Raw genomic sequence first — 25,898 nt, forward strand, 5'->3', positions numbered from 1 at the left:
GTTATTTAGTATTTATTACTCTCATAAGGACTACATGGATACAGGTTAATAGATTTGTTTTCTAAGCTTGAAAAACATTTTTGGGGACATTTCAATATAATTTCTGGCTATTTTTGAGAGAGATTTGTATCTAAGATATTTTGTTTCACCACTTTATAAAAGAGGGTGTTAAGCACTATATCATTTAGGGGGGAAATTTTTGACTTGGTCTCTTAAATAATAACATTAAAGAAAGAGCTAGAAGTGGAGAGAGACAGGGAAGGAGGGAGATTGATGCCATTTCCTTAGTTCTTAAAGTGTCAAGTCATTTACCCTTTTTAAATAATAATTAAGCTCTTGAATATATATGTTAATATTTTAATGCTCGTTTAATGTGATAATCACTAGAAATCCATAGCCCAGCAAATAGGAGTAAATCTTCAAAAAATTAAACTAGTGAAAATCATTTTATAGCCACAGATATCTTCTTGGCAAATAAAAAATGGGAAATGTGTGTTGTTCTCTATTGATTACCTGAATTGTTTCCCTTTGCCTCCTATTTTGGGATCTCACTTCACAGTAGTTGAGGTAAGTTCTGTTGCTTCCTCCTGATTCTTTAACAACAGAGTTCCTTTAACAGAGCTTGAATATGTGGTCATACTCTATGATTGCCAACTGTATTTTGTACATGTATAATAAATGTATTATGGATAATTATGTCACCTATTAGATGCAAACATAGGACACTTACATTATTTGTCTTGTGTACTTGTTCAGGAAAATTAAGACACATAAAAAAGGCTAAAGAGAACAAACATTCATGGAGATTTTCCCACTAACTATAGAAAAGTAAGAACAAAACCTTCGAATGTATGTATGTGGTCTTAAATCATTCACTTCCTTGTAAGAGTAAAAATGGTAAAAAAAAATTTAAATTTGTAAATGATACCTGCCATAGTCAGTACACCCATTTATAATTGTCTACTTCTTTGTCTGGCTTCTGTATGAGATTCTAAACCCCTCAAAAGCAGAGACTCGTTCCTTCATAATATTACTCTCAGCAAGCATGTGGCTGGCAGATTACATTTCCTTTACTTAGAATAGAAATACATGTTTCAATATATCCAACAAATTATTTGGCCCGTGTTTTCTAGGTACTTTTAATCTCTTTTTCATTTCATATGAAGTCTTGTACATAATGCATGAGATACAACATTTAAAGATGAGTAAGAAGCAGAAGCAGTAACTACAGATTGAAAAAATGGAAAACTGAGAGGTGTCTTAACTTTTCCCTAAATCTTAAATCTTAATGAATAAAGCTGTGATTCTGTGAAGTTTGTTGGTATTACACAGGTTACAACCGTAAAATCACGTCATGGTGTGATACAGTGTGTGTATTACTAAAGATCTAGAACTAAATACCTTTGTTGTTATCCATTCCTCCCACTGCATACAGAGTTCCAACTGTAGATTTTCTAGGTTTAGTTCTTGGACTTTGCATTAAAGTTCTTCTTTCTGGCAATAGATGGTATTTCATTGCTTCCAGAATCAGCTTTTGACATTCCAGATCATTCTTAAATAATGTATGGTTTTCTAGGTCAGCCAATATCTGTGAATAATGCACAATCACTGTTAATAATGATTTTTATAGAGATGAGCATAAGCTATCAAATGAAAAGTAGAAGAGGGATGTAAAATATAATAAGAATTAATTACACTGACAAATAAATATGAGTAAAATGCATGGCTTCCAAGAGAAACAGAATGGATATTATTTTTGATTCCATATTATTTATTATCATTTTACCACACAGAGTATAAAGGTACTTCTAAAGATCACATTTTCAATTCCCTTTCCTTTTCAAGAAAGCTGTTCACAAGTCAAATATAGTTGCCTATTTGGCCATAAACATGTCTGGTGAAGTAAATTAAAAAATAAAGTTCAACAAATTAAGTCCTAACAAGCCTATCATAAATATTCACATATTTACTTTAAGATGTTCCAAGTATAGTTTAAATCCCTTTCAGACCGAAAAAAATCTCAATAAAAATAAAAATTTATGCCCGTAACATCTTTTTAATTATGCAAGCAGTTGAAAAGCTGTACATCAGGCAAAGTAATAGTTTCCAGCCATGAAACTAAAAAAAAATTTACCAAAAATGCAGCACCTGAGGGAATAATAGAGTGAGACCAGAGTTTTAAGTTCTATTATGTCTCCCTTTTACTACAGAAGGTTATCATCTCCACAAATTATTTTCTGTACATTTCTTTGAATGTAACCAAAGTATCTTTAATTTTCCTCTCTCTGTCCCTCTTTAGATTTTCTTTTTCCTTGACTGTTTCAGTATCACATTCTCTTCTTTTGTTCATGAATCCTGTTTTACTTCAAGTGAGTTAAATCTATCATATGGATTTACAAAATTAATAAGTAGAAAATTTAACATTGACTCACTGACCTTTTCGTCTACATTGATAAGACACTGTACCACATTGGTACACAAATTTATTGAGTGAATAAATTAATAAATGATAGCAGCATATAATTAATTGATTTTAACACTATAATTTGAATCTTAATTAAATAAAGTTATTTAACCATTGTAATAAATAAATTACTGGTGGAGATGTCAGAAAGAATATAAAAACACATAAGATACTCATATATATAAGAGGTGGGAAAGATAACAGAATGGCTCTGAGGCTGAATAAGGAGTATAACATATTAGAATTACCAGATACTTTGGAATATAGAAGGGAAGATGTTTAGTTAAAGTCTTGCTTATGCTTCTCTTCTTATATATTAAAACTTTAGTTGCCTTCCTACCCATTTCTTTCTTTTTTAAGGGACTACTATTTTACTTGTAAGATATTAATGAATAGAAACCTTAATGAAATAGAGTTGGGGGCTCAGAGGGGGAGCTCTCATACTCTGAGACAATAGTAGAGCCAATAAAAAGAAGAAAGACTCGCCTTCTTTCATGGCAAGGACTCAACCCATGAAAAGCCAGGAACGAACTCATGTGTTTGCTTAAGGGAACTATTATAGTTTTTAAAATTCAGTAAGATGATATATACATTGATGATAAAGCTGAGGCTAAAAACATTGATTTTATCATCTTTTTGGATAGCTAAATATTTATATATTTCTAAACACTCATACAATGTATATAAGGACTATTTCAAAATGTTTATGGATAATATACAGTTATAAAGAAATGTATGGAATCCTGTAAAAATAAAGTATCAGAGCAGAGTCAACTCTGAGTGCCTAGATTTAAAATACTTTCAAGTAATAATTTCTAAAAGGAAATGAATTTCTCAATGTTGATAGATGTATGCATAAAAATATATTACATATTATTTATTTTAAAGTATATCTTAGAACTTGGAAAAGAATACATACATATATATTTATAACTGAATCACTTTGCTGTATACCTGAAACTAACACAACATTGCTAATCAGTTATACTCCAATTTAAAATAAAAATTTTAAAAAGATGCAAATTCAAAAAAAGAAAAAAAAAAAGAACTCCTTAGACCTAGAACTTAGATCTCAGACTCCCTAGACCTCACTGCATGTGTGGCAGTCCACTTGGTCTTGAGTAAGGCTTGTCTTAAGTTTCAAAATCTCCATTTATGGGCAAACACCTCCTCTCCAGGCCTCTTCAAAGCCCACCTGGGCCTCACATGTCTGCACGTATTATAAATGGTTAAGAAACAGAGAAGAAGCCAACAGATCACAAACTTTTACATAGAGAGGTCAGCAGAAGGATCAACCGTTAGAAAGACAGTGAAGTTGGTTTTGAATGAGTTTAAAGCATCTCTGCTTCATTCTCTCTCCAACTATCCAAACCACACTTCCTGGGGCTCATGAGTAAGGTGGGCTGGCACTCCTCCCCTGGGTCCCCTTCATCCCATCAGGAGGCTGCCAAGTTTGCTCTGGCAGGAACCACACCCACCAACTTCTCCCTGTTTAGTATCTCTGTTCCGCCATCCCCAAATGTCAACTGTCTAATCTGATGAACAGTTTCTAAATGTGAGAATGCCTTACTCAGGAAATACATGGTTTATTTAACTCGAGCCTTCTGAAGACAGTGGCCCTGTTTTTCTTGTTTCTCCCAATAAAAATCAGCTCATAGCAAGCCAAAAAAAAAAAAAAAAGATCTGGAAGATATACAATATAAAATTAAAACTTATACTTTATTTCTGTAAAATGACAGATATTCTGTACTTAAATGATATTTTCCATTTTATTAACAAATCATTTTGTAAAGTTTCTTAACTTTAGTGTACCCAATCATTTGAAAAAGTTATTTATTTTGAAAAAAATTGAATTCTTCATAATCTCTGTACTTATTACTGTGTGTTTTCAAACTATTACTTGTAACTATTTCTCACTTATGAGTACTATATGACTTGTGTCTGTATTTCATCTCCCCTGACATTTTTTAGGATTATTCCATCCCAAATACAGGCACAAGTTCGGAATAATAAGATGGTTAAGCTATCCTTTAAACTTGGACTATCTTTAGATTTTCTGCAATGATCCAAGATTAACACAAATTTTTCTCCTCACTATACAATGGAAGTTAGTTTTGTTTTTTACATTCTTAAATTTTTGAATAAAATTAAACTACTGTAACAGTTCCTCTGCTTGTTCCACTTAGAAAAAAATATCAATATGTTTCAATAATGGTATACTACTTTGAAACATAGTCATGTTTATGTACAAGAATTTGTACAGTAATTGTCTATAAATCAGATTTTATTCTTAGGATATTATATACTAATACCCTTTCCAGTCAAAGATAATTATAGTACAACTTAGTTTACAAGAAAAATGTCCTTGGAAGTTTGTCAATATCTTCACTGTTAGATATGTTCTTACGCTTGGGATAAAAATTGACTATGTCCCTATGAGTTAATTGTGCATTAAACCTCAAGAAAAGATCTCACTATGTGCAAAATAATGTTTCAGAATATTTTGTCATGTAGAAAATATGTCAGAAATAAGAATATCCTTAGACTTAATATGAAGGACAGCATAGGGTGTATTAACGATTAAGACTGTAAAATTCTAGGAAGCTGATCCATCCGAGGATCCATGTCAGCTAGGCAGTCACTTTGCAAATATGATCTACCTCTCTATAACATTGGTAGTTTATCTTTGTGAGTAAATAATGACCATCAAGTTGTAGGGTAAACCTATAGTGGCAGAAGAGAACTGGGTCAATAAACATATATGCAAATCTTGTGTATGATATTCAGAAATGACTAACATAAAATACTAGAATAATATATCCCTTAATAGCTAGAATACTCAATAGTAACTTTGTTAGTTCCAGTTGCCGGAAATGTTATAAATTTTTAATTAGAATAAGGATGTTCTTTGAAATTGTTTATATTAAACATTATTACTTTATTTTTGTACATTCTTCTTAAAGTTTACTGGCTTTATCACTAACTTCACTTTAATTAGGAAAAAATGAAAAGAAATACAATTATTTAAACAATACTTCTTTCAAATGACCATTACATTTGTTATTAAAATACAAATAGTTTTGATTGTTAATGGTTTGAGGAGTTGAACCACATATTAGCACCATAAAAATATTTAATGCGGAGGACCTTTAAGATGACAGAGCACTAAGATGTGAGATCAAATTCCTCACCACAAATATATTAAAAATGCATCTATATGTGGAACAACTCCTACAGATCACCTACTAAACGCTGGCAAAAGACCTCAGACTTCCCAAAAGGCAAGAAACTCCTCACATACCTGGGTAGGGAAAAAGAAAAAACAGAGACAAAAGAATAGGGATGGTACCTGCAACTCTTAGAGGTAGCTGTGAAGGAGGAAATTTTTCCACACACCAGGAAGCCCCTTCACTGGCGGAGATGGGGATTTGGGCAGGAAGCGGTGCTTCTTACTGACGGAGGAGAGAGCAGCAACAGGGATGCAGAGGACAAAGTGGAGAGATTCCCGCAAAGAGGATCAGTGCCAACCAGAACTCACCATCCTGAGAGGTTTTTCTGCTCACCTGCTGGGGTGGGTGGGGGCTGGGAGCTGAGGCTCAGGATTTGGAGGTCAGGTCCAAGGGAGAGGACTAGTGTTGGCTGCGCGAAGGCAGTCTGAAGGGGCCTAGTGGGCCACAGCTAGCCGGGAGGGAGTCTGGGAAAAAGTCTGGAACTGCCTAAGAGGCAAAAGACCATTGTTTCAGGGTGCACAAGGAGAGGACATTCAGAGCACTGCCTAAACGAGCTCCAGAGATGGGTGCAAGCCACGGCTATCAGCATGGACACCAGAGACGGGCGTGAAACGCTAAGGCTGCTGTTGCAGCCACCAAGAAGCCTGTGTGCAAGTACAGGTCACCATCCACACCTCCCCATCCAGGAGCCTGTGCAGCCCGCCACTGCCAGGGTCCTGTGATGCATGGACAATATCCCCAGAAGGACACATGGCACACCTCAGGCTGGTGTAACATCATGCGGGCCTCTGCTGTGCAGGCTTACCCCGCATTCCATACCACTCCCACACCCCGACCTGAGTGAGCCAGAGCCCTCTAATCAGCTGCTCCTTTAACCCTCCTCCTGTCTGGGCAAAGAACAGATGCCAGAGGGCAACCACATGTAGAAGAGAGCCAAATCCAAAGCTGAACTCCAGGAGTTGTGTGAACAAAGAAGAGAAAGGGAACTTACTCCCAGCAGCCTCAGGAGCAGTGGATTAAATCCCTCAGGAGCAGTGGATTAAATCTCCACAATCAACTTGATGTACCTGAATCTGTGGAATACCTGAATAGAAAATGAATCATCCTAAAATTGAGGTAGTGGACTTTGGGAGCAACTGTAAACTGTAGACAAAATAGACTTTAAAATAAAGATCATTACAAGAGACAAAGAAGGGCACTACATAATGATCAAGGGATCAATCCAAGAAGAAGATATAACAATTGTAAATATTTATGCACCCAACATGGGAGCACCTCAATACATAAGGCAGATGCTAACAGCCATAAAAGGGGAAATCGACAGTAACACAATCATAGTAGGGGAGTTTAACACTCCATTTTCACCAATGGAAAGATCATCCAAAATGAAAATAAATAAGGAAACACAAGTTTTAAATGATACATTAAGCAAGATGGACTTAATTGATATTTATAGGACATTCCATCCAAAAACAACAGAATACACATTCTTCTCTAGTGCTCATAGAACATTCTCCAGGAAACATCATACCTTGGGCCACAAATTAAACCTTGGTTAATTTAAGAAAATTGAAATTGTATCAAGTATCTTTTCTGACCGCAGTGCTATGAGACAAGATAACAGTAGCAGGGAAAAATCTATAAAAAATACAAACCATGGAGTCTAAACAATATACTACTAAATAGCCAAGAGATTGTTGAAGAAATTAAAGAGGAAATCAAAGAATACCTACAAACAAATGACAGTGAAAACATGATGACCTAAAACCTATGGGATGCAGCAAAAACAATTCTAAGAGGGAAGTTTATAGCAATACAATCCTACCTCAAGAAATAAGAATAATCTCAAGTAAAAACCCTAACCGTATACCTAAAGCAGTCAGAGAAAGAAGAACAAAAAACCCCTCAAAGTTACCAGATGGAAAGAAATCATAAAGATCAGATCAGAAATAAATGACAAAGAAATGAAGCAAACAATAGCACAGATCAATAAAACTAAAAGTTGGTTCTGTGAGAAGATAAACAAAATTGCTAAACCATTAGTCACACTCATCAAGAAAAAAAGGGAGAATAGTCAAATCAATAGACACAGAAATGAAAAAAGAGAAGTAACAACTGACATGCAAATATACAAAGGATCATGAGAGATTACTATAAGCAACTATATGCCAAAAAAATGGACAACCTGGAATAAATGACAAATAAACAACAATGACAAATAAATGACAAATAAACAAATTCTTAGAAAAGCACAAGCTTCCAAGACTGAACCAGGAAGAAATAGAAAATATGAACAGACCAATCACAAGGAATGAAATTGAAACTGTGATTAAAACTCCTCCGACAAACAAAACCCCAGGACCAGATGGCTTCACAGGAGAATTCTATCATTTAGAGAAGAGGTAACACTTATCCTTCTCAAACGATTCCAAAATATAGCAGAGGAAGGAACACTCCCATATTCATTCTACAAGGCCACCATCACCCTGATACCAACACCAGACAAAGATGTCACAAACAAAGAAAGTTACCGGCCAACATCACAGATGAACATAGATGGAAATATCCTCCACAAAATACTAGCAAACAGAATCCAACAGCACATTAAAAGGCTCATACACCATGATCAAATGGGGTTTATCCCAAAAGTGCAAGGATTCTTCAATATACTCAAATCAATCAATGTGATACTCTATATTGACAAATTGAAGGGTAAAAACCAGATGATAATCTCAATAGATGCAGAAAAAGCTTTTGACAAAATTCAGCACCCATTTATGAAAAGAACTCTCCAGAAAGTAGGCAGAGAGAGAACTAACCTCAAAATAATAAAGGCCATATATGTCAAACGCACAGCCAACATCATTCTGAGTGGTGAAAAACTGAAAACATTTCCACTAAGATCAGGAACAAAACAAGGTTGTCCACTCTCACCACTATTATTCAGCATAGTTTTGGATGTTATAGCCACAGTAATCAGAGGAGAAAAAGAAATAAAAGGAATCCAAATCAGAAAAGAAGAACTAAAACTGTCACTGTTTGCAGATGACATGATGCTATACATAGAGAATCCTAAAGATGCTACCAGAAAACTGCTAGAGCTAATCAATGAATTTGGTAGAGTAGCAGGATACAAAATTAATGCACAGAAATCTGTTGCATTCCTAAACACTAATAATGAAAAATCTGAAAGAGAAATTAAGGAAACACTCCTATTTACCACTGCAACAAAAAGAATAATATACCTAGGAATAAACCTACCTAAGGAGACAAAAGACCTGAATGCAGAAAACTATAAAACACTGAGGAAGGAATTAAAGATGATACAAACAGAGAGAGAGATATACCATGTTCTTGGGTTGGAAGAATAAGTATTTTGGAAATGACTATACTACCCAAAACTATCTACAGATTCAATTCAATCCCTGTCAAACTACCAATGACATTTTTCACAGAACAAGAACTAAATATTTCACAATATTTATGGACACAAAAAAGACCCTGAATAGTCAAAGCAGTCTTGAGAAAAAAAAAATGGAGCTGGAGGAATCAGACACCTTCACTTCAGATTATACTACAAAGCTACAGTAATCAAGACAGTATAGTAGTGGCACAAAAACAGACATATAGATAAATGGAACAGGATAGAAAGCACAAAGATAAACCCATGCACATATAGTCACCTTATCTTTGATAAAGGAGGCAAGAATATACAGTGGAGGAAAGACAGCCTCTTCAATAAGTGGTGCTGGGAAAACTGGACAGCTACATGTAAAAGAATGAAATTAGAACACTCCACTCCCTATGACCATACAAAAATATAAACTCAAAATGGATTAAAGACCTAAATGTAAGACCAGAGTCTATAAAACTCTTAGAGGAAAACATAGGCAGAACACTCTATGACATACATCACAACAAGATCCTTTTTGACCCACCTCCTAGAGAAATGGAAATTAAAAAAAAAAAAAATGAAAAATGAGACCTAATGAAACTTCAAATCTTTTGCACAGCAAAGGAAACCATAAACAAGGTGAAAAGACAACTCTCAGAATGGGAGAAAATATTTGCAAATGAAGCAACTGACAAAGGATTAATCTCCAAAATATACAAGCAGCTCATGCAGCTCAATATCAAAAAAACAAACAACCAATCCAAAAATTGGCAGAAGACCTAAATAGACATTTTTCCCAAGAAGATTCACAGATTGCCAACAAACACTTGAAAGGATGCTCAACATCACTAATCATTAGAGAAATGCAAATCAAAACTGCAATGTGGTATCACCTCACACCGGAGAATGGCCATCATCAAAAATCTACAAACAATAAATGCTGGAGAGGGTGTGCAGAAAAGGGAACCCTCTTGCACCTTTGGTGGGAATGTAAATTGATACAGCCACTATGGAGAACAATATGGAAGTTCCTTAAAAAACTAAAAATAGAACCACCATATGACCCAGCTATTCCACTACTGGGCATGTACCCTGAGAAAACCATAATTCAAAGGGTCATGTACCACAATGTTCATGGCAGCTCTATTTACAATAGCCAGGACAAGGAAGCAACCTAAATGTCCATCGACAGGAGAATGGATTAAGAAGATGTGGCACATATATACAATAGAATATTACATTACCATAAAAAGAAATGAAATGGAGGTATTTGTAGTGAGGTGGATGGTCCTGGAGTCTGTCATACAGAGTGAAGTAAGTCAGAAGGAGAAAAACAAATACTGTATGCTAACACATATATATGGAACCTAGAAAAAAAATGGTTCTGAAGAACTTATGGGCAGAACAGGAATAAAGACGCAGATGTAGAGAATGGACCTGACACGGGGAGGAGGAAATTTAAGCTGCGATGAAGTGAGAGAGTGGCATGAACATATATACACTACCAAATATAAAGTAGATAGGTAGTGGGAAGCAACCACATAGCACAGGGAAATCAACTCGGAGCTTTGTGACCACCTAGAGGGATGGGATAGGGAGGGCGGGAGGGAGACACAAGAGGGAGGGGATATGGGGATATATGTATATATATAGTTGATTCACTTTGTTATAAAGCAGAAACTAACACACCACTGTAAAGCAATTATACTCCAATAAAGGTGTTAAACATATATTTAATGTTTTTTAATCCTGTGTGCTTACACCTAGACACTACTCAAACTTCATTTTCCAAGAATATTTATATGAATTTATTTCAAATGCTTGCTATAAATTGGAAATTATGATTCTGAAAATATTGCTTCATTAAAATAAAATGTACTATTCAAGTATCCAGATTTTACATTGGTTTTCCAACCTCCAAATAAGAAAACATTCAAATAATTGTCTCCTTTCTCTATAATTACCTTAATGTGTCAAAGACAATACTCTCTTGGCTAGAATCTGTCATGATTCTCTGCAGCAACTTGCATGTATAAATACCAACTTAAATTGTAACACTGTAACATTTCTTTTATAAGTAAACAAAATCAAATGCACAAATTTGTGCTGCACAACCTACTCTTATTACAAAGAGGGCACACAACTCTAATTTTGCAGTAAGAGTCAAAAAAATCTAATTATATATAATGTTAGTGGCTGAGAAGAAAATAAACTATATTCTAAGGTATTCCTTAAGTAAGAGTAATATTGCCTGAATGAAGACATAAGCTGAAAGGCACGGTAACTAACAGAATATGTACGAAGCATTGCAAACACATCTTTCTGTACCTTTTATCTGGTTAAAGTGTCCATTGGAAAATGGAATGCAATATTGAATAAACAGTTAAAGAAAGATGTCTAAACTTATTATGGACCAAAGAATGTATTGAGTCTTCTAAGACTATATCCTTGGGCAATCAAAGTTATGAAAACATTCTCACATTCATAAGAGAGTGACAAAATTTCATATACCTCATATTATTTCATAATATTTGAAACTGTTGTTTTGCTATTGGGTGTTGTGCTAAAATAATCGACTCACAGAATTTGAATCTATAAAACAAAATTGTTTACTATTAGAAGTGAGAGTCCTTAGAAAAGAAGTGACAGTTTCATACATAGTCTTTCAAGTTTTCTGCTTGAAAAAATAAATAAGATGAATATTATCATATACTGTAAACACCAGGAAAAGTGATTTTCTACTTCAATGTCTTATAAATAGGGGATACACATAAAATATTTTCAGTTGTTTTTATTAAGCAGTTTCTAAGACATTCTACAGGGAAACAAATACTTAGTAGTCACACTGAGTGTGACCTTGAAACTTGAGCCTATTTAAGTCAGTGGAGGTGCTGGTCAAAGGAGAGAGTTCAGTTATGACAGAACTTTGTGGCAACACAATAAATAAACTCATAGGTAGGGCTGTCCCACTTCTCAAGGGAAAACATAAGTTGTCTTATGCCTAGGGAGGTTTTCTATATATTTCCACCTTTTCTGATAGACTTTCAAAGACTATAGAGAGGGAATTGGACAATTATGCTCAAAAGTTTGCCATGCAAATTAGTTGATTCACCGATTTTTTGTAGTCCTTCATCAGTTATTATTTCAGTATCTGCTTGCAACTGGAATGGTCTAAGTTTATGCAACAGTAAGTAGCTCAACCGTGGCCAGAACATCTGTCTGCACCCTGAAAAATACTCATCTATATGAATAGATAGACCTGCATCTTACCCCTAAAATCCCATTAACATCAGTTGAAAAGAATTTTGACAAAGAATAGAATCATGAAATTTTAAGAGACTGAAATATCTTCTTGTTCTTTTTGCTAGCATACTGACGATTCTGGCTAAAGTGTGTGAGGACATTATTTTTATTTTTAAATACGTGAGAAAAGTAGACAAACAGAGCTTTTTATTTTCTCTTTCAGCCCTATCATGTCAAAAGGGAAACACAAATTACTGACATGCTAAAGCTTACATCTGATACATATGAATGATACAGCAGAAAGATTCCTTCTCCAGTTATTTGGAAGAAACCATCTATGAAGTGAGGAGCAGGTTCATTAATTTTATTCTGAATACAGAGAGAAGAAAAATAATTGGCTAAGCTGACGGTACAAATAGAGAAGAATAATGACATAATCAAAACAAGTAGAGCTCATAATATTAACTCAAATGACAGTTCTTATTACCGATAAGTGAAATGGGTTTCATGCATTTATAATTTATGATTAACTTATATTTATTTAATATGGGTTTGGAGTTCTGTAGGTGGTTTGAAAGCTCAGAATTTCTAATACTGAAATAAGTTATCCTGTGCCCTGCATGAACATCATCTCCAACCTGACAAATTTTATTGCATCCTAAGTAGGCTCTGGACCTTGCATGCATGCATGGATTCATTCATTCATTTAGCAAATATTTAGTTAGCACCTATTTTGTACTGGGTGCTATAATAGATCCTGGATACCTGCAATCTCTCTTACCACTAATCTATTCTACTCAAACCCACCCTCCTCTCCCTTCTTAGAACACCTTCGTTAATTTACTTTGTCTAGGCTATATTCAAAACCATGTATTATTTCCTTATTGTTTGCACGACATTATTCAACAGCCTCAGACTAGCACGCCATAAATTCTATAACTTCATTTTAGCTATTCAGTCACTTTCCCCAATACCTTAGTGCACATTATTCTGTATTTCATAATTTAGCTCTTCTGATCTCTTTCCTCTCATCTGAACAGATTATGCCTTTAAAGAAAGTGATATTCATAATGCCTTTCCCTCTGGGGCTTCAATTAAAATATGATCCAATCTTCAGAGTCCAGTTTAAGTCCTATTATCAATACTTCCAGGAGGACTTACCTATTACTCAGGCCACAGTTGGCATAATTTTTTTTTATTGGTCATATCAGACTTTAATCAATTGCCATCTGTATAGGCACTTAAGGGACTCATAGTCATGCTAAGTCATAAACTTATAGGAAATCAGGGAACATGTCTGGCACTTCTTGAAAACAACTAAGAGGGTTTCCTAGGAATTGTTTAATAACTATTTAAGTTATTGATCATTTATTATGATTAGAATATCTATTAATTTATTTTAAATAATATATTCAGTATTGAAATTTGAAAATATACAATGTATAGGCAGAAATATATTGAATATCACATCCGAACTTATATAAATTAAAAATATTCACAAATATTTATGGTGCTTCAAAATTATCTTTGCTTAACAACCAACCAAATATCTGTATTTCTAAATGATTTATCTCAGACCCAGCTGATGGTTTGCTAATTTTCAGTCATGGTCAATAGCAAAATTCCATTACACAAATAATTTGGGATCTTGGACATTATGGTAAGGTGATTTTGACACTTAACTAAGAAGCATTAAACTTGAATGTTCCACTGACAATTCAAATTCACATATTTAAATCTGAACTTTCCCATTATCACTCTTCTTTCTGTATTGGCTTAAGCCTTCTACTTTTTATTGATTGTTTAGGGTATTTCTTTACCTGTACTTCTATTATAAGATATTTCTGTTTAAGCTGATTCAAAATATTTTGGAAAATATGGTATCAATAAATAATTAGTCCTCAAATTTGTCTTCCTTCCTGAAATACTGATCCATTGAAAATTCTATTTAGCAAAGTTTCTTATCTTTTCATTCAACTCTACATCCAAAGCGTCAACAAATATTATTGATTATTATAATATTGCCTAAGACTCTTCCATTCCACTATTCCCTTTCCTTTCCAAAAGCCACTTCTCTGGTTAATAGTCTTATTAGCTCTTTTCTGAGTTTTTGAGAAAGATTCATAATTTGAATTCTTATATGTGGTACAAGCAATCACATGCAGAATTAATACTACTCCCACATACTGTCCTGAAACATATACATTCAAAATTTACTGCCTTGATATCTTGTTTTAATGTCTTGCATTACAATTGAAAGTATTTCCTAATGTAACTTTAAGCACCTAGTTCAGGCTCATTTCTCTTTGTACCTCCAGACCAATTTTCTACTTTGACAAGGCTATTCTATTTACTATCCCCCGTGTGAACAATTTCTTTATTGCATCTTTAATGTGATTTTAAATCTTTGTACTATCTGACTCTTAGGTGAGAATAGTTGCTTTACCCTGTGTAAAAAGTTTATGTCTTTTTGTATATAAATCAATATCCTTAGGACTTAAACTTGATCTCTAATTTCCTTAATTCATGATTTAGTACTGTATTGTTTACACTTTGTAGTCACCAGTAGAAAAAATATACTGCTTTTATCTTGCTTGTATGGTTTCATATGTATCTCATTCTTAAATATTAACTGCATTTATTTGAATTTTAAAGGTGAAATTAATAGGAATATATCTTTATAAAATTCTGTTATTTGTGATCATATTTTGCAGGAGGATAATTGAAAATGAATGTGTTCAAATGTGTGCAGATTCATCATGGGAAGCCATTGTTTGTATTTATGCTTCTTTTAGATTTTCCACAAAAACATTTCTGACTGAGAAACACAGATCACAGTAATTGGTAAGCCATCTTTGCCATCTCAGTGAGGAATCAGACTCATACTGAGAAGAATGGAAATTGTACATTTGTGCTTTTTGAGGACACCATGACACCTATGAAAGAGATTTGCATAATCTGTAGCACTGGATTAACTGAAGGCATTCTTAACCTTTGAGCTGCATGTAGTAATAACTTTCAATATGTTAAATATGTATTGGGCTATGTGTGTTATAGCCTTCATGACAGAGAGATGCATAAGCCCCAGCATTTATTTTCAGAGATATTATATCTGAGAACATTATCAAAGTTTTTAATAAATATTTTGATACACCAATAATATTTATATTTTCTTAGAACAAAATCATAAATAGATATTTGTATTTGTCTTGATGCTTCCTTTTTCTAAACTCCCCCTTCCTTTCTAAAGATGTCTAGCATGCTCCTATGTGCCTAGTCTCTATTATAAACCTTCCCTGGTGTGGACCATCTTCCAAGTAATAATTTACATGAAATTTGTGGATCACCTTTTCTTGCAAAACTCATGTATCTGCTAGTTACCAGGACTAAAAACATCAATACCAGGACTAAAAAGAGCAATCTCCTAAAGAAAAGATAATCTTTAAATATTTAATTGTTACTAGTTGGATAGTTTTACTAATATAACATTAATTACATTTCAATACTAGCTATTATTTTCTGAATTTGGTGAACTGTATTATAGCCAAATGGGGTTCTCAAATCATAATATCAATTCAAACCATTCTGTGATAAGTAAAATGCTACCGAAAGATTAAAATTAATTGTAATATCCAGTGTTATCCTGTATTTCTGTAAGTTCTCTTATAAGAAATTTCTCTGAGTTAAGAGGTAACACAACACCCCCAGACTAACCAGGAATAAGAAGTGCAACGCACTAAGTATAAGGGTCATCCTCAAGTACACCTTCCTTGAGAGAGGTATATCTCCAAGTGGCCAGACACTATATCCAGAAGAGGTAAATACCTTAAGTAACTGAAGAGATTGCATTCATTTATTATTTGGAAAACTGGCTTTCCCAATTTCAATAATAATGTGAACCTGGTATTAAATTTTTGTTTAGCCCTATCTCAATTACCTTTAAATAAAAACAGTCTCTTTTCTCTCACACTAATTATATCAGTAAGTATTTTACTTTCCTCATTTCACTAAGAGAAGACGGAGAGAGAATTTTAATCACCGCATATTTGCAGATTTCCAGGTTTCTTTAGACTTACTCTGATCAAAGCCCAACATACGTCCTTTGATCATCATCAGTGAAATAAGTTCCTGTGAAAACATCAAGGTGGATGCATCTTGCAAGTCAGTCAATAAGGGATTAAAATAATTCTCCCAAGTAAAGCTAATTCCACTGGGCATACACTCTGTAAAATTTCTAAAGTTTGGATATGAAATGAGTTGTTCAAACATCCTGACTGAACAAACTTCAGGGACAAGGGAAAATAGAAGCTTATTAATCTTAGTACTAAAGGCATTAAAATAATTGAAATGTGTCAAACCCAATGCCAGACATTTTAGGGTATGTAGAAAGTAATACATCAATTCCTAACTTAAATAATTTATAAGAGAATTTGTATTAGAATGGAGTAACCTATAATATAATTTATAATAGAATGTATAATAGAATGGAGCATATGGTCATTACAGTATTTTCTAGTACTTACAGTTAAGCAGAAGTGTATTAAGCTGTGTTGAGAAGACTGATAGATTTTTATCCAACAGTCCAGTTTTCAGTTGGTTAACTTTTTCAAAACAGGAATCATTAAACTACTTACTCTTCTGTTCTTTACAGATAACCCTCTTGGACTTGCATAACAGTAGCAAGTCGTTGCAAGAAGTTACATTAATCAGTTTAATGTATAGATACATACTGGAAGAGAGTTGTTTAAAGTGATATTCACCAGATTCAGAGAAATTCCATTTCTGGGCATTTGTCCAAAGGAAGTGAAAGCACTAACTCGAATGAATATATATATATATATATATATATATATATATATATATATATATATATATATATATATATTTAATTCAGCCTTACAAAAGAAAAAAACCCTGCCGTTTGTGACAACATGGACAGATCTTGAGAACATTATGTTAAGAGAAATAAATCAGACAGAGAAAAAAGAGAAATACTGTATGATCTCACTTACATGTGGGATATAAAAAAACCCAAAAAACAAACAAAAAATGAACATGTAGATCCATATAACACGTCGGTGGTTGCCAGAGGCAAGCGGGGGAGGTGGGAGAAATGGATGAAGATGGTCAAAGCTACAAACTTCCAGTTGTGAAATAAGTAAGTCCTGGGGATGTAATGTACAGCATGGTGACTGTAGTTAATCCTGTACTGTATATTTGAAAGTTGAGAATCTCAGGACCCAGATGACAGTGTGGGGAAGAGAAGCATCTCTGTCATTGTAAACACATTTGAGTGTCCTCCTTCAAAAGGCACCATCTGAGGGAGGAGGAAGATTGGGGTGAGACCCTTGAGAAGGAAGAGACAACCCTAATAAGGACTTTGGATTCCGAATTTACTGAGTAGTCAGTCACCTGAAAGTCATAGTTGTGAACCATACAATTTTTTTCTAACTTTCTATTTTTTCTAACTATTAAGTATAAATTATTCTGCCATCAGGAGGAATAGAAGCTTAAAAACAAGAAGAAATCAGTTATAAAAATTAAATAACTTCTTTCTTTGTAGAAATATGAGTTAAAATGATTACTTCTGACCTCCAGGAGAATACAATTAATTAACTGATGCAATAAACACTCATCATGTTCATACTGTTTTAGAGGCACTGTCTTAGGAACATAATCATAAATAGAATTCTTTTCTGAGCTGCAAGGCATCATAAATTGCAAAGAAAAAGAGATGTAGCTGTAAGAATATAACTAAAACTCTTCTACTATTAGTAAAGTGTTACTAATAAATACATAAACAAAGTGCTCTAGGAAACAGGAAGATGTGATTAACCAACTGTTATGTGGTAAAGAAATATTTACAATAGTAATTCTTCCTTAAACTGAATTGATAAAGATAGATACCTCATTGCCAAGGGTGAAAAATGAGCAAAATTTCATGAATTTTAATCCTTCATATATAAAATGTGGATAATGTCTTTTTTACATTCCTCAAAGCATTATATGTGATCAAGTATGTGAAAATATTTCATATATATTTAAATCACATAACATTATTTAAAATTATTATTCAAGTTTTACTAATTTTAAAATTTAGAGAGAACCTAAAACAAGATATATAATGTAAAACAAATTCATTTTTATCAGATTTTTGAAATATATTAATTCCTATATGATTCTAATTGGATAATTACATTGTTTCAGAATTATATTGTCATTCAGAATTACATTGTTTGAAAAAAACTTACTAATAGAATTCTTAATTGAAAGGAAGTAGTGAAATTTAGCAAAGTATAAGCTAGCTTTTCTTCTATGATATTCATGGGGGGGTGCATAGTTTATAAATTCTAGTCAGTTTCTTATACCTTGTGGGTAATCTCATCCATATAGAGAATTCTAATAAAAATACATAGAGAATACTAAAATTCCGGGGAGAGAAAAGATGTTTCTTAATAGCAGTTCTAAACTATTTCTGAAAGTAATACAAGCCATTAAATATTATTCCATGTACTACTCTCTACATTGCTTTATTGTATCTTGACAAATAAGTGAAATCACCTCATGAGCCAAGATGGAATAAATTGTTTTCAAGTTTTAGTGTCCAGATTATCTTCTAGGGAAGTTTAAGTTTCCCTGCTTTAATCTCTCTACCTTCTTATGGTATTGTTTCTAAATTCTTATAGATGAATGCTTTTTATATCTACCCACATTTTGCTAATGTTTCAATTTATCTGTTGATAAATTTTATCAGTTTGAAAATAGCTTCAATGGTTTTCTCCTAATACATATCTATTCAACATGTTACAAAGAAGTTTATGATTTCATATTTGGTCAACATAACTTCTTATCTTGCCTTAAAAGAGAAGATAAAGAAGAGAGCAAATAATTGAAGGAGTAAGCAATGAATATTATTATTTTTTCATACAAACTATCACATATTTGATTCAAAAGAAGGAGCTATTGGGGAAGAAGAAATTTTCCTCTACCCTACTAGGTTCTTCTGGCTGGTCTAAGAATTAAACTTAGATTAACAGGAGAAAATCAAACAAAAGTTTAGTAATATACATACATGGGAGAAACCCAGGAAAACTAGCTCACCAAAATGGCTGAAGCCCTCACCTTAAACACCACCTTCAGCTAAAGACAGAAGAGGATATTTGAGGTTGTGGTTTGGTGTTTCAAAGAGGAGGCAGGCAATTCACATAGAGATAGAAAAGCAAATGTTTGGTAAATAAATGTTTTCTGGGCTATGCAGAGACTATGGGACACAGAGAGAAATTTTAACAATGTCTTTGCTAGGTGCTTCCCTGTCTACACACCTAGTTCATACTATAGTTATATGTGGTGGTGACTCCCTTCCTGGAACAGATCCTCTTTCTAGTACATTCTTTAGGCAGTTAGTGGGAAGGTCAAAGATTCTTTTGGACCTTAAAAATAATCAGCCTAGGGGCTTCCCTGGTGGCACAGTGGTTGAGTGTCCACCTGCCGATGCAGGGGACACGGGTTCGTGCCCCAGTCCGGGAAGATCCCTCATGCCACGGAGCAGCTAGGCCCATGAGCCATGGCCGCTGAGCCTGCACGTCCAGAGCCTGTGCTCCTCAAAGGGAGAGGCCACAGCAGTGGGAGGACCACATACCGCAAAAAAAAAAAAAAAAAAAAAAAAAAAAATCAGCCTACGTTAATCTTCATGCCAAAGAGAAACCTCATTGGGGTGGCAAAGTTTGCTCTCCTACAGGGCCATACATAATCTTTGAACATATATCATGTAAGAAGATAATAAATATTTCTAGGTAACTTGATAGAGAAACAAATTACATACAAGTTGTGACTGGAGGGGAAAAATTGAGGTGGACAGAGGAAATTTGGCATTTATATATATGAATTATATAATATATATGTATATAAAATTTCAATGTTTTCACAAAAAAGGAAGCCAAATATTAGAAAAGAGGTAGACCCAAGAATAAAATCTTGAATTTGGGATTCCAAGGTTCCATTTTACCAAAATGCTCAGGGCATCATTAGGTGGTAGAGCATATTCTTTAATGCTTACACTTAAGATATATAAAAAATGCTTCAAGGTCCTTTCATTCAAATGTAGATTTTCACAAATGAGTTAATCTTTTAACAGTTGCTATTTTGACAGTTGAGTTGGCATGTGTTAAAGTTAATTTTGTTGTCATTAAATATTCCTTATGACCATCAGGTTATCACAACTCATTAAGGTAAGTATAAGCATAAACTCAATACAAAGTGAGTTTTTATACTTGGTGTTATGGAATAAATTGTGTCTTATCGAAATTCATATGTTGAAGCCCTAAACCTCTAAATGACTGCAGTTGAAGGCAGGGCCTTTAAGAAGATAATTAAGGTTAAATGAAGTCATAATGTTGGGGCCCTAACCAGAGATATCTGTTGTCCTTATGTCCATATAAGAGAGGAAGATACACCAGAGCAGAGCACGTGCACCCTCCCTCCACCCCACCACCTCCCAGCAGAGAAAAGGCCATGGGGGAACACAGCAGGAAGAAGACTGACTGTCTGCAAGCCAGGAAGAGACATCACTAGGAATTACATTTTCTGGTACCTTGATCTTGTATTTATAGCTTCCAGAACTGTGAGAAAATAAATTTCTGCTATTTAAGCCACATAGTCCACAGTATTTTGTTATGGCAGACCAAGCCAACTAATGTACTTGGATAACAAAAATCTAAGCAAATTATTGTCATATTTTACTTGTTTTATTCTATATATATTGTCAGCTACCTTTAAAGATTATTTCCAGTTTTGCAATTTAATTGATAAAATGTTTTATTCTATTATTGTGGAATTTCTTAAGAACTTGCTATCAGGTACATGGCACTTATTAATTGCTCTTATGCAATTGTGTTGCAATTTTCTTCATACTGTAATTTTTCTTTTTATTTGTGTTTTATTTTTCTGTCATATATTCCAACCAATCCTCAGAAAAACTGAAAGAATGGGATTTCGTGATTACATTTAACTAGGGAAAACAAAACTTTAGGAAAAATCCAAACCCAAGGCTCAGCCTAGAAAGCAAACAGAAGGGTAGAAAACTATAAATATGAGGGATGCTGAGTGCTGCGGAATAGAGGAAGAAGAGAGTATTAGAAGAAGGATAGACAGATGCAAGCAAAATGTTAAGTACTGAAAACATATTTCATTTACCTCATTATTCTCTGTTGGGAAAATTTGGGTTTGAATGAATTCTATAAAGAAAGTTCACGAAAAAGCCCTAAGAGGTGACAAATTTTGCATTTTTCATGTTGGTAAAAAAACTACTTCAACTTGCAAGACTGCTTTTATATTTGAAGTTATGATGTTTATCACATTTCGTGATTCCTAAATAAAATAATCTTTATCATTGAGGAAGTCCTGAATGAATGAATTATCTGATTTTGTTTCAGCCGTCACTTTGACAATGCAAATACCCACACTCCACATCTGTTTAATGATGCAAACAAACACCCACATTCATTTGTTCTTACAGCATTGGAATTGCCTTTCCATGCCGATTCCTCTCAGGACATCTTTATTTGATATTTTGCATTCACCTCAACTTAATAGTCAAAACGACTTAATGAACAATACAGTTATTTACATTTATATTTGTTTCAGTCAAAGGACAAAGTCATGAAACACCCATCTTGAGTCAATGTTATTGATTCAATCATCAATAACTCATCTTGAGTCAATGTTATTTTTTTAAAAAAGCATTCTTTTTCTGAAACAATAGCATTCTTTTTCTGACATTTTTTTGTTACTCTGGGAACTTTACACATGCAAAGAACATAGCCTTGTTGAGGATGTGAAAACTGTCCAGTCACAGCAAGGAGAAAAAGGCTTCACTTCTATTCTTCTAAGAGGAATTGTAGAGCATGATATGCTGTGCTATTAAAGTACTCAACTGACAAAATACTCTAAAAGAAAATGTTAGATTAATAAGAAAAATATTAAATATATATGTTCTTTTCATATGTAAATATATATATGAATATATGCATTGATTTATATATATTTGTACATAAATGTATACATATACATATATATATACACACAAAAAAATAAAAAATAAAAACTGAAATTCCTGCACAATATACCAAAATAATTTCAAATTGACAAAATTTTAGTTGACTTTAGCATTCATCATGGTGAATTGTCATACTTCATTTGTGTTTTGTATGTTTTCCAATATTTTATCATAGTTTAACATAAAAGTTTGAGTTTAATTTTTCAGATAAATTTATTGTTTCAAGAAAAATGTCACACCCAGAAGATAAAGACTAGTAAAGTTCTGAGTAGTCTGTTTAAAATTTGACTATAATAGACATTGATGAACAACTATTTTTTTTTAAATCCTTTACATTGCAAGAGACAGTTATTAGGTACCCAACGTGTGTCAAATATTGAGGATAAGATCTTAAGGAACTTATAGTAGATTAGGCCATGTAAACACATACCTCTAAATAATCTGAATAAAATTTTACCGGGATTTCCCTGGTGGTCCAGTGGTAAAGAATCTGCCTTCCAATCCAAGGGACATGGGTTCCATCACTGGTTGGGAAACTAAGATCCCACATGCTGCAGGGCAAGCCCGCATGCCACAACTACTGAGTCCATGCACCCTGGAGCCCTCATGCCACAACTAGAGAGAGAAAATCTGTACACCACAACTAGAGAGAAGCTTGTGCACCACAATGAAAGATCCCATATGCTGCAACTAAGATCCAATGCAGCCAAAAAAATAAATTAAATAAATATTTTAAAAAATAAAATAAATAAAATTTTACCAGTGCTAGGAATGGAGTTAAAACAGGGTACTATAGGGACTTCCCTGGTGCCACAGTGGTTAAGAATCCGCCTGCCATTCTGTCCAGGGGACATGAGTTCCAGCCCTGGTCTGGGAGGATCCCACATGCCACGGAGCAACTAAGCCCATGCACAACAACTACTGATCCTGCACTCTAGAGCCCATGAGCCACAACTATTCAGCCCACGTTCCACAGCTACTGAAGCCACATGCCTAGAACCCGTGCTCTGCAATGAGAAGCCACTGCAATTAGTAGCCCACGCACTGCAACGAAGAGTAGCCCCTGCTCACCACAACTAGAAAAAGCCTGTGGCAGCAAAAAAAAAAAAAAAGACCCAACACAGCCAATAAATAAATAAATTTATTAAAAAAATAAAGCCTGAGTGCCCTCCTTTAAAAACAAAACAAAACAAAGAACAATAAGAGGAGCACCCATCTCCAAAAATGGATAGAAATGGTCAAGGAAGTGCCTCATAGGAGAGTCAACCCCAAGTTGACTTTTTAATGGTAAAGCAGGTAGTTAGTCAAACACATGCATGTCTGAGTATGAAGTTCAGGTTATGGATGTAGAGGTTAGAAGTCTTGTCATGTGCTAAACTAGAAAACAATTTTTAAAAATCCCATTGCTTTCTACAAGTAGATTAATAACTATAGGAAAGAAGATTGTAACAAAGAATGTAATGCTATGAATATTGTATAGTGTATAAGTATCTGATGTGTGTGTTCCAAAGCCAATGAACATTATAACTAAATTTGTGTTTAAAAAAATTCACTCTGAAAGCATTGTGAGGAATAGATACAGGTGGGGAAAGATGTCACTGGAGTTATGTAATTAACATAGAGTCCTTTCAAAAAATGATATGGCATAATCTAAAGACAATGATAATAAACAGGGAAAGGAGACTGAGAACTTTTTAAAGAAAACGTATATTTACAAAAAAAAAAAAAGCTTGGGGACACATGGAGTAAGAAGGCAATAGCGGTTGAGACGTTATTTAAAAAGAAAACACATGTCTAGGCTTCATTTCTGGACATGAGATCAGAACAAAATGCCATTCCATTCTCCTAAAATATTGATCAATCAGATGAAATGGACATTTATCATTTAAACAGATCTTTATATTTCAGACATAGCCTATTTATCTGACTAATTATATATATATATATATATATATATATATATATATATATATATATATATATTTGGGATATTCTGAGATAAACATTAACACGAATGTATATTAGCATGAGGTGAAAACTCATGGTCAGAATCAAGTTACATCTTTTACTGTTATAATAGATGAATATTATGAGTGACTACTCCCTGAAACCAGATATCAGGTGTTCATTGTGATTAAATATTCATCACTCCTTAAATTCTTACCATATATTTGCCATCTCTTATTCTTAGCCTCCTTTTGAAAACAGTGCAGCACTTATGCTGAATTTGTAGCAAATTGGGAAGTTGTTTAATGGTTTGAAAAATCCCCACAGCCGACTGAGTCGAGAATAACACACTCATTATTACTTATGACTCTATTTCCAGGTCTTTATAAGTCAACTTATTGAATTCACTGAATATGCTGCTTTTCCAGTTCAGCAAAGCCAGTTTTGCAGGTTACTTTGTGGTAGACAGACTCATAGAAGTGGAAGAAAGCCAACTTCTTTAAATGTAAGCACACCTTAGAACACCTTTAATTAAGGATAATTTACTCTAAATGAAAATCCAGTGTTTATTAACCTTTACCATTAAGAATTCCAAATCTTTAGAAAATAAAACCACCCAGAACAGTGCTTCCCTACTGTGTTCAGTAGACCATTCTTTCCATGAGATATCAATAGCCTTTACTTGAGATAAGTGCTCTTCAGAAAAATCAGTGATTCCATGAGTTAGAATTAAGTGAATTTCTTTATTAAGAAATTACTGTGACAATCTGCATTGCAAAATTTTAAAAGGGGCACAAGGTAAGATGGGTTTATAATTTTTTTTTAACCTGAAACACTTTTGTGATAAATACCTTTAAATACTATTAATACTATACAGGACAAAATGCTGGGAAATGCTAGTCTAGAGCAAATCTTTGAAAATATTTCAGAAACCAAATGTAGAGGTAATAAGAAGGCTTAATCATAGAAAACACACCATGTTTTTGTTGTTGTTTTAGTAATTTTATAATTTCAGCCTCAACATTTGCCACTTTATCCTGTGGGAAATATGGGATATTTTAGTCTTCAAGATCACATGTTTCATCCTTTTACATATGTTTAATGTGTATTTAATCTGCCTAAGTATTGAATAATATATAACTCTAGGCTGCCTGAAGTACTAGAAGAAAAATAAAAGTGTTAACCATGGAATTGTGAAGGATTTGATTTTTTCAAAACTACCACAATAATAATGTATAACCTCAGTAACTGTATTTTATTAATAGCCATGTGGAAATAAAAAACAAGCAATTGATGATCTCCTTAACATAGTCTATCAAATAACTTTTATGTGAAATAATATTTAAAATATTTTAAGGAAATAAATATACCTTTAAATGTAGATGTACTGGTCAGGAATTCTATAGTACAATATATGACAATTTTAAAATAAATAATGAAAATATTAACTTTAATCTATCTTCTCTTCTATTTTCACTTTTTGTTTGTCACTGATTAACTCTCCCCAACCACCCCCCCGCCACAGGTGTTGAAATTAAGTGTAATTTCAACACCTATTTACACCAG

At 33.6% G+C, this 25,898-nt stretch overlaps 1 protein-coding gene across 2 annotated transcripts in view; it reads right to left on the reverse strand.

Annotated features, from left to right (window-relative positions):
• KLHL1 (kelch like family member 1) overlaps positions 1-25,898 on the reverse strand; it is a gene marked incomplete at its 5' end in the record, with an annotated part of 376,374 nt that overhangs the window by 95,156 nt on the left and 255,320 nt on the right. For both annotated transcript variants that reach the window (XM_082675722.1, XM_082675721.1), the window contains one exon: positions 1,402-1,588. In XM_082675722.1, the coding sequence (XP_082531848.1) occupies positions 1,402-1,588 (187 nt within the window). The remainder of the gene's footprint in view (positions 1-1,401; positions 1,589-25,898) is intronic.

The sequence above is a fragment of the Grampus griseus genome (assembly GCF_964374135.1).
Source record: "Grampus griseus genome assembly, chromosome: 18".
Taxonomy (NCBI): Eukaryota; Metazoa; Chordata; class Mammalia; order Artiodactyla; family Delphinidae; genus Grampus; species Grampus griseus.